At 46.3% G+C, this 13,289-nt stretch overlaps 6 protein-coding genes across 6 annotated transcripts; 2 read left to right on the top strand and 4 right to left on the bottom strand.

The window, feature by feature from the left end:
• On the top strand, positions 1-988 carry N7487_004836 (NADP-dependent oxidoreductase; the record flags this gene model as incomplete). Its single annotated transcript, XM_056872583.1, is given in 2 exon segments — positions 1-231; positions 242-988. 2 exon segments carry the CDS (start codon positions 1-3, stop codon positions 986-988), a joined length of 978 nt encoding a protein of 325 aa, XP_056730303.1.
• A 149-nt stretch (positions 989-1,137) lies between these two features.
• On the bottom strand, positions 1,138-2,592 carry N7487_004837 (uncharacterized protein; the record flags this gene model as incomplete). The annotated part of the gene is made up of 1 exon (XM_056872584.1): positions 1,138-2,592. One exon carries the CDS (start codon positions 2,590-2,592, stop codon positions 1,138-1,140), a length of 1,455 nt encoding a protein of 484 aa, XP_056730304.1.
• Positions 2,593-3,409: 817 nt separating this feature from the next.
• Positions 3,410-4,090, bottom strand: N7487_004838 (uncharacterized protein; the record flags this gene model as incomplete). The annotated part of the gene is made up of 2 exons (XM_056872585.1): positions 3,410-3,891; positions 3,949-4,090. The coding sequence occupies 2 exons, from the start codon at positions 4,088-4,090 to the stop codon at positions 3,410-3,412; spliced, it is 624 nt and encodes a 207-aa protein (XP_056730305.1).
• A 398-nt stretch (positions 4,091-4,488) lies between these two features.
• On the top strand, positions 4,489-5,512 carry N7487_004839 (uncharacterized protein; the record flags this gene model as incomplete). Its single annotated transcript, XM_056872586.1, has 4 exons — positions 4,489-4,705; positions 4,769-5,113; positions 5,164-5,273; positions 5,324-5,512. 4 exons carry the CDS (start codon positions 4,489-4,491, stop codon positions 5,510-5,512), a joined length of 861 nt encoding a protein of 286 aa, XP_056730306.1.
• A 99-nt stretch (positions 5,513-5,611) lies between these two features.
• On the bottom strand, positions 5,612-10,745 carry N7487_004840 (uncharacterized protein; the record flags this gene model as incomplete). The annotated part of the gene is made up of 14 exons (XM_056872587.1): positions 5,612-5,843; positions 5,895-6,269; positions 6,323-6,406; positions 6,463-7,149; positions 7,212-7,262; positions 7,319-7,390; positions 7,450-7,573; positions 7,630-7,962; positions 8,016-8,178; positions 8,235-9,253; positions 9,315-9,594; positions 9,650-9,876; positions 9,937-10,465; positions 10,536-10,745. The coding sequence occupies 14 exons, from the start codon at positions 10,743-10,745 to the stop codon at positions 5,612-5,614; spliced, it is 4,386 nt and encodes a 1,461-aa protein (XP_056730307.1).
• A 575-nt stretch (positions 10,746-11,320) lies between these two features.
• N7487_004841 (sialidase family protein) lies at positions 11,321-12,580 on the bottom strand (the record flags this gene model as incomplete). The annotated part of the gene is made up of 3 exons (XM_056872588.1): positions 11,321-11,752; positions 11,827-11,992; positions 12,042-12,580. 3 exons carry the CDS (start codon positions 12,578-12,580, stop codon positions 11,321-11,323), a joined length of 1,137 nt encoding a protein of 378 aa, XP_056730308.1.
• Between the last annotated feature and the right edge of the window lie 709 nt (positions 12,581-13,289).

The following is a 13,289-nucleotide window of genomic DNA, read 5'->3' on the forward strand; positions in this document are numbered from 1 at the left end:
ATGCAAGCCATCCGTGTCCATCCAGCACCACCATCTGCAGCACCTTATTCCCCAACCAACCCCGCCCCAACAACAGCTCTCCACAATGACCAAATCCCCATCCCAACTCCGACAGCCCCGAACCAGCTTTTAATCCAAATTAAAGCAACAACCATAATCCGCGACATGCTCACATGGCCCGAGACGTACTACCAACCATACACAATCCCAGGCCACGACTTCTCAGGCATAGTAGCATCAGTCCCCCCCAGATTCAACAACAACCCTGAAACCCGGCACCTCCGTCTTCGGCATGACATCTGCAGACCGTGGCTCAACATGGGCGTCGTACGCTCTCGTCACAACTGACGAAGTCGCACTCAAACCTGAGAGTCTCGGGTGGGAAGAGGCCGCGGCATTACCGCTTAGCGCGCAGACGGCGTACGAGGCGCTCTTTGTGCATGCGGGTCTTCAGCCCCCGCTTCTGGGCGGGAGTGCGCAGTCGGGACCACAGAATCACCAGGAGAAGGATGATCAGCAGGCTTGTCAGCTGGGAAAGCGTGTGCTTATTACTGGCGCTTCGGGTGGAGTTGGGATTTTCCTTGTGCAGCTTGCTGCGCGTGCTGGGATGCATGTTGTTGCGGCTAGTGGGTCTGTTGCGAGGAATGGGGAATTTTTGAGGGAGTTGGGAGCTGATGAGGTTGTTGAGTATGCGGATTTGGAACGTGGTCAGGAAGGTCGGTTTGATGTTGTTGTTGATTCGGTTGGTGGAGAGATTCTGGAGAGGTGTTGGGGGTTTGTGAAGGAAGGAGGTGCTTTGATATCTGTTGATTCGGCGAGCTTTGATTTTGTTGAGGCTCATGAGAAGCGTGGGTTGAAGAGGGATGGGATTAAGGCGTTGTTTTTTATTGTTGAGGGGAGTGGGGAGGTGTTGGGTGCGCTGAGTGAGTTGACGGCGAGGGGGAGTTGCGGTCGTTTGTTGCTGCTAGTTTCGGGATTGACCGTGTGAGGGAGGCTTATGATTATGCTAATGGGAGGTTTGATGGTCGAGGGAAGGTTGTGCTTACAGTTTAGATTCACGAATTCTATGCTATGCTTGATATGTGACAATCCCAAAACTGCTAGTGAGGATTTCACGTAAATATCTCTAGATAGATGTTAAACCATCTGCGCAGTATAATCTTTCCCTGGCAAACTATCAAAACGCATCCGCGGTCCCCGTGGTGGCCCTGTCTGTAGTTGAGTGACCCATTCCTTAAAGGAAACACCAGCTCGTTCAGCGTTGAAGACGGCAATTATCGGCCCATTCGGCTCGGTAGATCCACTCAGATTGCTTAAATTATCGTGCAAATGCAGACGATGGCCTCGATAGCCGAGATGTTGCAAGGAAAGAGACCGTAGCGAAAATCCGTCTCCGAGAAAATCCCAAACCTGTCGCCAAGCAGCACTACTCTCCTCATTTATCTCTGGGGAGTCCCATTTCGACAGATTATGGCCACTGTCGGTGTCCATTGGGACGACACCCCTCAAATTCAAGGACTGTAGCGCAAGAATCCTCAAAGTCGGCATTGTGGTGTGTAAAAACGCCTTGAAGGTATCATATGTGATTTCAATCCAATAGAGATTAAGTTCCACTAGCTGGGTAAAATTGATACGATGAGAGAGGTCGTTAATATATTGAGGGCTCATTGCACCGTTCCGGTCCCACTGTGAGAATGTTAGGACCTTGAGACTTGGTGCAACCATTATAGGAATATCGATGAGGTATCTGAGTGTAGAATCATCTGACTGTACTTCCCAGACGCAGATGCAGAGGTGCAGATACTCTAATCCTTCCAGGGAGGAAAGCAGAGATTTGTGCGTGAGTTTGAGTGTAACATCCGAAGGTGGCAGAGCACAATGGTCACCATTACATGTGTCTAACGTCTTTAGTTTCCTGTTAGAGGCAACTGCTGCCTCTAGGAGAGCGGAAAAAGCTATAGCATGGTCCTTCGCCCTGCTCTTCCACAGGTTGTGTATGGGTTTTCGGACGTTCAATCCGAATGGGTTGAATCCAAGCTGGTGTGTTACCCCACGCCAGCCGAGAAACTGGACTTCATCCTTTGCGATCGGATTTGCATTCCAGAAAAAGTCAGAGTCCTTGAGTTGCATTCTAATAACAGTGAGGTTCTTAAAGAGTGCCATACATTCGTTGAGGACGTTGTTAAGAGTACCGGTTTCGATGATACTCAGATGATCCTTCACTACAGTCTGATATGCAGTGTGCTGAGAATTGATCTGGGCGACGGTCTTAGACGGCCTGTCTCTATGGGAAGTGATGCAGGACTTGAAGGACTCAACATCCATCTCATAAAAGCCTCCGAATAAGGACGGCACAACCCATAGCTCTTGGACTCGTGTTCGGAAACTATAGTTTGCGGCGAGCTCTTCTAATCGATCAATACTGTGACTGGTGAGGATCAGGCCGATACTCTTGCAATACCGGTCCGCAAAAGCATCCAGTGACTTCGTGTATATTGCAAGGCAGGTGGTTCGAAAAGCAATCCAGTCACATAGCTCCAGATAGCTGCAGATATCACATACGAGCTCCGTAGGAAGTGTTGCAACAGACATCTAGACGGGTATTATATGTTGAGTGGACAACAGAAATGAGGAATACTGTTAACCTAGGTGCCTCGAAGTGGGTGTAGACGTCATGTGATTGGACGATGTATCCGTGATGTTTAATCGGGTTGCAAAGAGTTTATGCCTTAGGCATAAATTTACAGGCTCACTCTGTACGGAGTACAGCTATACAAATTGCACTCGTGGATTTTTTACATGTAACAGGAATACATTTTGGTGCCGCTGTTAGAAATTTGCTCGGAGAGATTGAAGCTACATACGCAGCTGGGATCTTGAATTGGAGAGATGCCACCACTAGTTATATTCCCTAGAATAGTAGATGAGATTATAAGTATGAAGCAATACAAGTATGTTAGAAGGTCTAAAACCGCGAAAGAGGGGAGGAAGAAGAGGATTCTATGGAGTGACCACGAGAATATGAGAGACTTCAAGCATCATCATTGTCCGACGTGTCCACCGTAGATAGTTCAACACATGAGTTTCTAGCAATTCACCAGGTCAAGGGTTCTGGATCTGTATTACAGTCTCTCTCCTCCACTGTGACTTTATTATACGTATTCTGCTCAGTTACATAGGCACTCTTATCATCAGAGCTATTGCATGGAGCAGGCAGCTCTCTGATTCGACAGCCACTAATTTGATGAACAGTAGGCGTAGGCAGAGAAGAGCGCGACAGTATCTTTCTGTGACAAGCAACTGCCTGATCAATTATGTCCTGAATCTGGCCAATAATATGGTGCTGTTCGTCGCCCCAGGATAATACCTTAATTGTATACTAAAAAGGAAGTATTAGTGAAAAGATTGCTCAAACTTCCTCAAACACACTGGGGGTTCCAGGGTTACCTACCCGACTTTTGTTGGTCAGATGTATGAATACCCATTTTGACCCGTCAGTTATAACACCATAGATAACTGCGTCCCTTTCTGCGAGCTTCCGAGCATGGTGGATACTCGCCATGTTTTGAAGCAGAGTCCAACTCTGAGACACCGGACTTTTCGACTTCATAACGATCATGTTTGTTTCTAGCTCCCAGCAGTGGCCATACCATAAAATGTAGTCAATGATTTTATATGGGGCTATACCTTTGTCGTCTTCCATTCCTAGCGTGAATACCTGCTTTCGAAAGCTCCAGTGGGGCGAGTTTAGGGGCCCATGGGGATTGAGGGACTCTTTCTTGATCTTGTCCACAAGTAGAGCGAGGAGAAGTGATTCTATTCTCATTGGGGACAGCGGATGCATACTACCGTCCCGAGCCGTGACTAGCTCAAGATCGTCCCACAAGCACACTAATCAGTCATTAGCACACAATATGCAAACGAAATAGATAAACAGCTGAAACTTACCGAGATGATCTGGGATGCTCCAGGTGTTTCTTGCGTTGAGATGCCTCTTATTCCACCACCTGGTAGGCGAGAGCCCAAATGCCTCCACTACATCTTGATATTCCTCAGTCGCCTTGATCATTGCACAGTCTTCTTCAATCATTGTGGTTGTATTGAGCAGAGAGTTTTCAACTAAGCGACTTGAAGAAAGCAAAGCTAATAAATCAGAATAAAGCCGAGTAATTGAGGAGCAGAGAAGGGAGTGAAGAGAATGTATGGAGAATAGAGAGAGGTGCTCAGATGACTCAACTATGTGCTTTTTCCTCTTTTGGAAACGGCCTTCAACCTTGGAACCTGATGTCGGAAGGTGTCCAGAAACACATTTCAAAATGAAAAGACGTGCAAAAAGACATTCAATGAAGCTTCGCAGTTCATAGATCCATGGATACAATGTACGAAGACTTTTAAAGAAGTAAATCGCACCTGCTAGATTTCAAACTCCCATACTACCCTATTTCCCTTTTTCAACCTCACAGCCGTTGAACTCCTTCTTTTCTAACCATGGAGGAAGTCGTTGAATCTCGAAAGTTGAAGTACAAAGCTCTCAAAAACAGGGTATGTGCCGAACGCAAGAAATCGAAAAAGATGCCTACAATCGCCATTACCGACCTCGAGCCGAGTGAGATTCCCCATCACTTTAACCTCACTTATCGTCTGCCCACCAAGTTGGAATTTTCTCCTCGCAAGACTGAAAAGATCTCTCTCCCTCCCCACTTGAGTAAGTTAGATGGTCGATATGAATATGTGCATACATTTACTTGTATAGATTCTGTCCTCATAGACTGTGGCATAGCAACCAGTGGCTCACCAATAAACGAGACCTTGATACGATCCCGTATTAATGTGATTATCCTGACAACTCTGGCTAAGATGAAGCGCGAGTTTCCTGGAAAGCCCTGTACAGGCGTTGCCTCCCCCGCATCACTCAAGTCTATTCACCTGCAATTTGATCGCGAGATCGATTTCATTTGGAAAAGCGATGATCGACGGGTGAGACTCTCCGGTATTGTTGACTACTCGCTTTGGTATGGCATGGCTGATGACTATTCCACTAATATGGTCATGGTCGAGGCGAGGCAACCAGACTTGATCAAGCGGGGTGTGCTTCAATGTCTCGCTTATATGGGCAAGTGATTTTGATTTACATGATACGTGAATTTATGCTAATATGAGTAGCGATGATCCATGAGACAAGGAAGCGGGCTAAGATTATAGACACATCAGTGTATGGAATTGCAACAGACAGTTTCCAGTGGGTGTTCATCCGGATTCGTCCAAATGGCGAGGTGAGAAATCGTCATGAAACTTGCTATAACACCACTAATATATTTTCTAGTGGACCGAGAAGGCCTACCACTGGGTACATAATGCGCAAGAGATTGTCTCGATGTTGGCAAATATTTTCGCCCATACTGCGACTAGCCACAAATGGTGGAACCTTGGGATTGAAACGGAGGTCTCAGCTTCGTTGGAGCAGCCCAAATTAAAGCCGAAGTCAAAGCGAGATATGAGGCACAGCATCTAGACTTTGAATTCTTGTTGGTTTATAACTCGGCTGTTTTTAGTTTGAGCCCTTGTAAAATTATCTCTGGTCTCAAATCACATGCAAAGGACTATCCCATGTCTATTCTTTGGAACTGTCGCGAAAAGCCTCTAACAAAATCCTAAAACCCGATCCCTCTTTTGACAAAAGCGCTTTGGGTGTATCGAACTCCACAATTTTGCCATTTTCCATGAGAGCAATTTTGTCAAAGTCTAGAACTGTATGCAGTTTGTGTGCAATAGCGATGACAGTCTGATCTTTGAAATGCGTTCGAATGACGGTTTGCATGTGTGTATCTGTGTCCGAGTCCACACTGCAAGATCTCTTAGCAAAAGGTCATATATCCGTTGCTTTTTCTACATACCTGCTAGTAGCCTCGTCCATGATAATAATATTGCTGGATTTGCAAAGTGCTCTTGCGAGGCAGAAGAGCTGTTTCTGTCCATGAGATAGTAAATCATCAGACATCTCGATATCAAGCCCTCCTTTGAGTTGAATGTAAGACCATAGATTGACTGCTTGTAGGGATGTAATAATTGTTTCATCAGTTGAATCTCCCTCAGGATTTGCATTTAGCCTTACCGTGCCATGAAGGAAAAAGGGCTGTTGCGGAATGGTGTTGATTCTGGACCGAACGTGTGTTCTGGAGACTTTCGAAATATCTACTCCATCAATGGAAATTGTACCGCTATTTAGCTCTAGTATTCGTAAAATTGCCGAAACAAGGGATGATTTCCCACTAAAATATAAATCAGTGAGTGCTGACGCAACCTGATGTAGGATAACACAAACCTGCCAGTCCTGCCACAGAGGGCAATCTTTTCGCCGGGGAGAATTTTGAGATCAACTCCCACGAGAACAGGATCTGAAGAGGCACTGAAAGACTGTTTAGCATGTATCCAAAGAAACCCAAGAAGCATCCGAGAACATACTCGTAAGATGCTGAAAGACCAGTTATATCAATTCCACCCTGCTGAGGCCAGTCCTCGGGAACAGCCACTGTTTCGGTGTCTAAATCCTCGGTAGTGGCTTGTAGCACATATGAGCGAATTCTAGAAACCGCCCCAATGGAGGTTTCCAATCCAATCCAGTATATAACAAGCCTCTGAAGGGTGCCACTGAAGTTGACAATGTTGAATAGCGCGATACCCAATAAGTTCATGGAAGGTCTACCCTTCATCGAGATTGCAACAGCGATGACGATGACAGCAATACATGCCACGATCAAATCTAGCACGAGACCAATCCAGCGCTGAATGCAATAAAGCAAATAAGAAGAGCGTTGGGAAGCGTCGAGGGCAATTTGATTACGACGGTGGTAATCCTCTGTCCAGCCATAGGCTCGAATGCTGGAGAGGCCATTGAGGGCTTCTAAGAATTGAGAGAATAAAGGTGCTTTGGCTTCAATGTCTAGTAGACGCATTTGGCGAGAGGTTTGGACGTAGAATTTTGCCACGTAATATATCACCAGGACGCAGACTGGGATCACTGCTGCTGTCACGTAAGAAGACCCAACAAAGACTAGAAATCCTTCAACAACACAGCTTAGGGCAGCATTGACTGTTAGCTCCAAGGCCGAAGGAAGCTCGTCGTCAATGAGCTCCAGGTCTTGGCTAAATCTGTAAACAACAAACCGGGTCAATAAAAAAAAGCTTATTGTAAGAAAGAATAGTATACCGACCTATTTGTGGTGCTTCCGATATCCGTAGAGGTAAGAAAAGAGGTCGTGGCTCTGAATCAAAGGTCAAAACAAGTAACACCCAGCAATTACTATGTTTCCGTTCTTACCCTATTGTAGTACGCAAAAGAATCTCATGGAACTGACGGGCTGTTCGGGGCTGTATGATCATGATGAGGATCCTATACAAAGTTAGTCATAGAAGAACACCTCCAAGGTCGAAAAGATATTTTCATCGTACCAAGTGCCAATAAAGGTCGTTAGAAGTGAGAAGAACCCAAGTGCAGCATATACACCTAACCAGTAATGAACATGTTCATTGGGATGCTGTTCATTGGCACGGGTCCACCACTGCAACCATATTTCTGTATATAATGTTAGGCGTGGAACAAGATATCCAGGTAGGTTTGTTGAAACTGACGAGGAAAGCTGAGACCGAGAATAAAGAGAACACAGCATGCAAGGAAGAGCGACAGAAGAGGCCAACCAATGTTCTGAAAATAATAGCGATAGACAGTCCAGTCGCCAGTTCGTCGACTCAAATCCGTGTCTTGGTCATCCAAGTTCAATTCCCCCAATGGTTCGTCGTCCAATACAAAATAAGGGGGGCTGGCAGTGTTGACTTGGTTAAAACCATCGGAAAGCATTTTAATATAGCCACCGGAACTGGTGAGATCACTATATGACCCGTGTTGGATGATTCGCCCATCCTCACCCAGCGCGATGACATTATCAGCATAGAGAAGATGATGCGCTGTGATGATCAGTTTATTGAATGTCTTGCACAGATACAGGGCATATACATACCTGAGTTTGTTGCCATAATCACTGTTTGCCGAGAACGCTTGATGGAACCATGTTCAGCAAACAAATTCTCTAGAATTATCTTCTCAGTTTCTCGGTCAAGACCCGTTAGGGCGTCGTCTAAAACAAGAACTGGCTCTTTCGAGTAAAGGGCCCGCGCAAGTGCCTAGAGAACCTTGTGTTATTCCAGGTGTTTTAATGCACAGGGTTAGAGTTGCATACCACACGCATTTGCTGCCCTCCACTAAGTCGAGAACCCCGAACGCCGACTTTTGTCTGATCCCCCGCAGGAAGTTGTTGGAAATCGGCTTGTAGAGCGCACGACTTGGTAACCTGGTCGTACCAGGGTCGATCCCATGGCGATGCACCAACAATATTTTCTTGGATTGTCCCGAACGTAATCCATGGCGATTGACTACAATATGCGGCATGAGTGAAGCTGGTGGAGATCGAGCCAGAATATTCCGGGATCTCTCCTATGAGCATCTTCAAAAAAGTAGATTTGCCACTTCCAACAGGCCCAACAATCATTGTAACCTTGGACTCTTGGATATTAGCGGTCAGATCTTTTAGCACCGGCTCAGTGTCAATTGACCAAGCTACAGAGAGGTTTCGAAGGATAGCACAAGGTTCGATATGATGTTCCCAGGCCGAGGAATCAGTCTCAATCAGAGGCGCTTCACTAGTACCTTGCGCTAGTAGAGATCCTTGATTATCGTGCTTTACTCGGCGATCAACTCTTTCCGCTTCCATCAAGTGCTTTTGGATCCGTTGGAAGCAGTTGACCACGGCCATCAGATCCTCCGAGCCATTCACAATAGAGCCCATTGGCTGATCCAACAGCGAAAAGAGTGTCAACGCAGAAAAGGCCAGCCCGTTTGTTAGTGTAGCTGTGTCATTTGCTTCGGCAAGAATAATATAAACACCAAATCCAAACACCGGGGCCAGGGATGAAGAGGCATACCCTATATGATTAGCGAAAATCTCCCAGCTGGAGCCGGACATACCTAGTGTGATTCCCAATGTTTCGTAGAGTCGAAACGGAAATGAAGCATCGATTTCTGCAGACCGCAAATCGCGAAGGCTACCAGAGATGGTTTGTGTCAAGCCTGTCATCTTGATGTTTTTCATCACCCCAAGAACCTTGGAGGTAACAGTCACTCGTTCCTCAGTGGCCTCAAGCCATACGCCTTGTGCTTTTCCACAAGCGACTGCCAGTGGGACGCCTGCAGCCAAACATACTAAATAATGGTCAAGTCAGCCAAAAGCTCTTATCAAAAGAAGAATTTTATAAGGACGTACCGACAACAACTGTAGTAGACGCGATTGTCGCAACATTGAGCAGTCGTGCTAGTAGCCACAAGGCCAATGCAACCTCGGTAAAGTTAGAGTATAACTCGTGCATCTCTTTGAGACCGCTTCCGATTCGTTCAACGTCAGTACTCATCAACGTAATGGCAGCAGTATCCGAGATGACCGTAGTGCTCAGCCGCAGAGTTTTGTTGAAGATTAATGTGACTAAACTTCCTCGGACCATAGTAATAAGACGGTAAGTCTTGTGCTCGTAAGCAGCATATGAGATCTATGGATGGATTAAAATCAGTAGAATTTCCATGAAGCCATGAAAGGCTACATACGGCGATACCGATATACACAATAGCATAGGCACCGATAAGTCCATACGCATAGTTGGCAGAGTTAACGTGCTCTGGCTCAGTCATAAAATCAAGTACGCGCTCGACGAGAAATGGCTGCGCAAAGCAAAATCCCGTGTATGCAACTCGGGGTAAAACACCCTCCAGGAAGGCCCATTTGTAGTGAGATACGAAGGTCCATAAGAGTGAATTTTGATCATATTTGTTGGCTAGGAATATGGATTAATATTAATTTTTCGTATGATAATAGACGTAACTCTGGAGCTCACCTTTGTCCCATCTTTCAAGGAGTGACTGAGGATTTGAAGCAGCCCTGATATCATTGTCGAGAGTAGGTAGACTGTCAACTGTCAAAATATCTTTTGACCCGCGCCATAGTAGTTCATTCAGCCACCAAAATATAGCGCGATTCAGCACACCACTGGTCGACTCAACCGGGCTATTTTCATATCTCTTTTTGAGCAAAGATCTCTTTTCTGTCGCCTCCAACCCGAGAATCGTCGCTTTGATGACCCATGATATAGCAAAAAGAATGGTCACAGTTTGAGTAATAGGCATGAAATACAGAGTTCGAAGGCGTACGAGATCGAAGAGCAAGGTAAATACGAGGAAGACATTGATCACTGTAGATGGGCGTATGGACCGGAGATGCTCAAGATGAGACAAGTAGGCCAGAAAAAGGGAAATAATGACAGTCACAGTAGCTGTAAGAATAGTTGCTTTTGTTTTGAATGTGGCAGTCTGACACCAGAGGGCTAGCAGGACCATATGACATCCTGTATAGAACAGCCACAATAACTACGCGATGCTGGTTAGCGCAAGGAATGTGGGGGATCATAAACTCTTGGAGTTTGGAGGAGCCCTATACCTCCTTTGTGGTATACAACCATGACCGGTTGGCCTTTTCTGGGACCCCCGAAAGCTTCCAAATTCGAATGGACGCTGCTAAATAAACAACACCGATCGGCCCGAGTGTGAGAATGCTCTCTTCAAACAAGAGTGTGAAGTCAAATCCATGCAGACAAGAAGGAGCGACAATTGGCCCAAAAGCATCCTCCTCTAGAGAACAGTCTAACATGGCTGTTAGGATCCTTCCAAGGTTGGAAGATGTGTGTGGGTGTATGTGTGGAGATGAGGCTTAATGTGGGGAGAAATATGGAAAGGGCGGGAGATCGCTGGTGCCTAAAATACGAAGCTGGACCTATCTGGACCCTTTTGACTCACAACTCGGACACCTTACATATATGTATGCATATTAATTGATGACACCTGAAACTCATTGTGTCGTATGTTACCTAGTGACTAATTGGTGAGTCACCTGCGATCTCAACCTTGGAAAGATCCGCATCTTTCTGAGCTTCGGGGATGGTAGGCTAGGTATGGCACCAGGCTCACTATTGTGCCTGGTACGCGTCTTCTTCAAGGTGAGCTTTCCGGATTGTACATGCATGGGTTTAATAATGGCTATTCACAGGCCACAGAGTGACACGTAGATTCATATGTACAACGTTTCTAGTCTTTCACCAAAATCAAGATCTCTTCTCGACAAATACCAAGGACACGACACACACATATCCAGCGATGGGTCACATCGACCATAACGATCAAAGGATTATAGAATGAGATATCTGCCGCCACAAATTGTCTTTTAATTTACAATACCTCTTTCAAATCCATCACACTTACGGAGACCCGATTATTGGTACCAGATAGCACTCCGGCAGAATTCACAACCAGGTATCGACCTCCATCCTCCGACAGCACACGTAGAGACCGTGTGTAGCCGTGTTCCTCGGGCGAAGCGATCTCTGTCCACTCTCCCTCGCCAAGAGCTTTGTTAATGAACAATGTGCTCTGTGTACCGGAGCTGGCGATGATAGTGCCATTTTTACCACCATAAGGTGTCCACACGGCGTACGGTGAAGATGTCGGCTGAGTACCACTCGAGACAACGAGGCGCTGACCTGGGGCGGAAGCGATATTTTCGGGGTCGGATGACAAGCGGTAGTAGATAGGGAAGGAGTAGCTTGATGTACCGAAGAAAGAGCCATATTCATAGATGTAGAAGTATTGACCGTTCGGGAGCTAAAAATGTTAGCATTGTCCGGGGTATGGCACAGAATAATTGCAATTGAATTGGTGTCTTCCGCGTAGCTTACCTTGGTCACAACTGGCATGCCAGGTCGGTCGGTATATGTCGGATAGGTAACATCCTCTACAACAGGTCCCCAGCTCTTTAGATCAGTTGAGACCTGGTGAACCATTGTCTGTCCGTAGGTTGCATTATCCCGCTGATCCGAGTAATAACAAATCAGCTTGCCCTTGCTGTGAATGGGGTTAGCGAGTTATCTCAAGGCTCAATAGAGAAACATACTGGGCGAGTAAGAATGGCTCCCATACAGGAGTCAGTCCATTATTCGGCAGCGCCTCTCCTCCGGCAGCAATATGGCTAACAAACTTCCAATTGACGCCATCGTCCTGCGATGCGTACAGATCGATGTGTGTGGACGACAGATCGGTCGGAATGCTACTACCAGCTAGAAGTAGAGTTCCCTTTTTAAATGAGCCGACGCGTTCGGGCAGGGAGTAGAGGAATGGCTGGTAACGCAGGCCGTATCCGTTGACAGTGTCGTGGACCTTGGAGATCTCCTTCCAAGTCTTTCCGTAGTCCTTGGAACGGTAGATGGGGAAATAGACCGCCGGTGGCTCTGGGGAGTAGTTCTCCCATGTGGCAAGAAGGTCGCCATTGGGCAGCTGCTCGTTACGTGGGTAGAGCGTCCGTGGAACGATGTAGTCGGAGGGTGGTGAGAAGATGGTCACATTTGTAAGGGAGGTAGGAGAAGAATGCTTGGAGCGTGGAATTGTCACTCCAGCTACAGCTGCAGCAAAAGCAAGAACCTGTGGAATCCTCATGTTTGGTATGAAGCTAACTGGTATTCTATCTTCATTGGCAGCATTATCCTCCTTTTATAAGTCCTTTCTGTCAAGAATTAAAGTTGATTTTTTTTAAAAGAGTATATAGTACCCCGGGGTTATCCCACCGGAATTAGCCTTATTATGGACTAATTCAAAGGTACTTAATCTGAAGAATTTCCATCAATTAGCGCCATCGTAGATAATCCGGGGAAATGTCAAATGACGACATAAATTGAAAGATCACGTGGTACCACGTGGTCAGGACCCCTCTGGGGCTCTTCCAAGGTTCCCTTCCCAGGGATTATTCTATATTCTGTATTCTGTGTTCTGTACTCCGTACTCCCTAATAAACTTAAGCTCTCCACCCGGGCAAGGCTGAGCATAGACTCCTAGGGGGCTATAAAGGTGGAAGGACAACCTCGTATTGACCACAATACACTTTGACGTTCGAACCTTTGAAGTCTGCCAATTGGGCAGCACAAGCCCCCAGGCAGTTTGGCCCCCACCATCCACAACCAAATTTAGCAATGCCCAAAAAGTTGGCCAATGATGAACGTGGATCTACACTCCAGTACTAACTACGTTGCCTATCAACACACAGCCTTCCAGCATCGCCCTAATTTGCTGGCAACCAACATGCTTGAAAGTAATTGATTGGGAGAAAGCCATCCTTAATTTCCGTGTTAGCCTAGGGCTGGGCTAAGAA

Source organism: Penicillium crustosum (assembly GCF_028827405.1).
Source record: "Penicillium crustosum strain IBT 35664 chromosome Unknown utg000002l_segment0_segment0, whole genome shotgun sequence".
NCBI classification, from domain to species: domain Eukaryota; kingdom Fungi; phylum Ascomycota; class Eurotiomycetes; order Eurotiales; family Aspergillaceae; genus Penicillium; species Penicillium crustosum.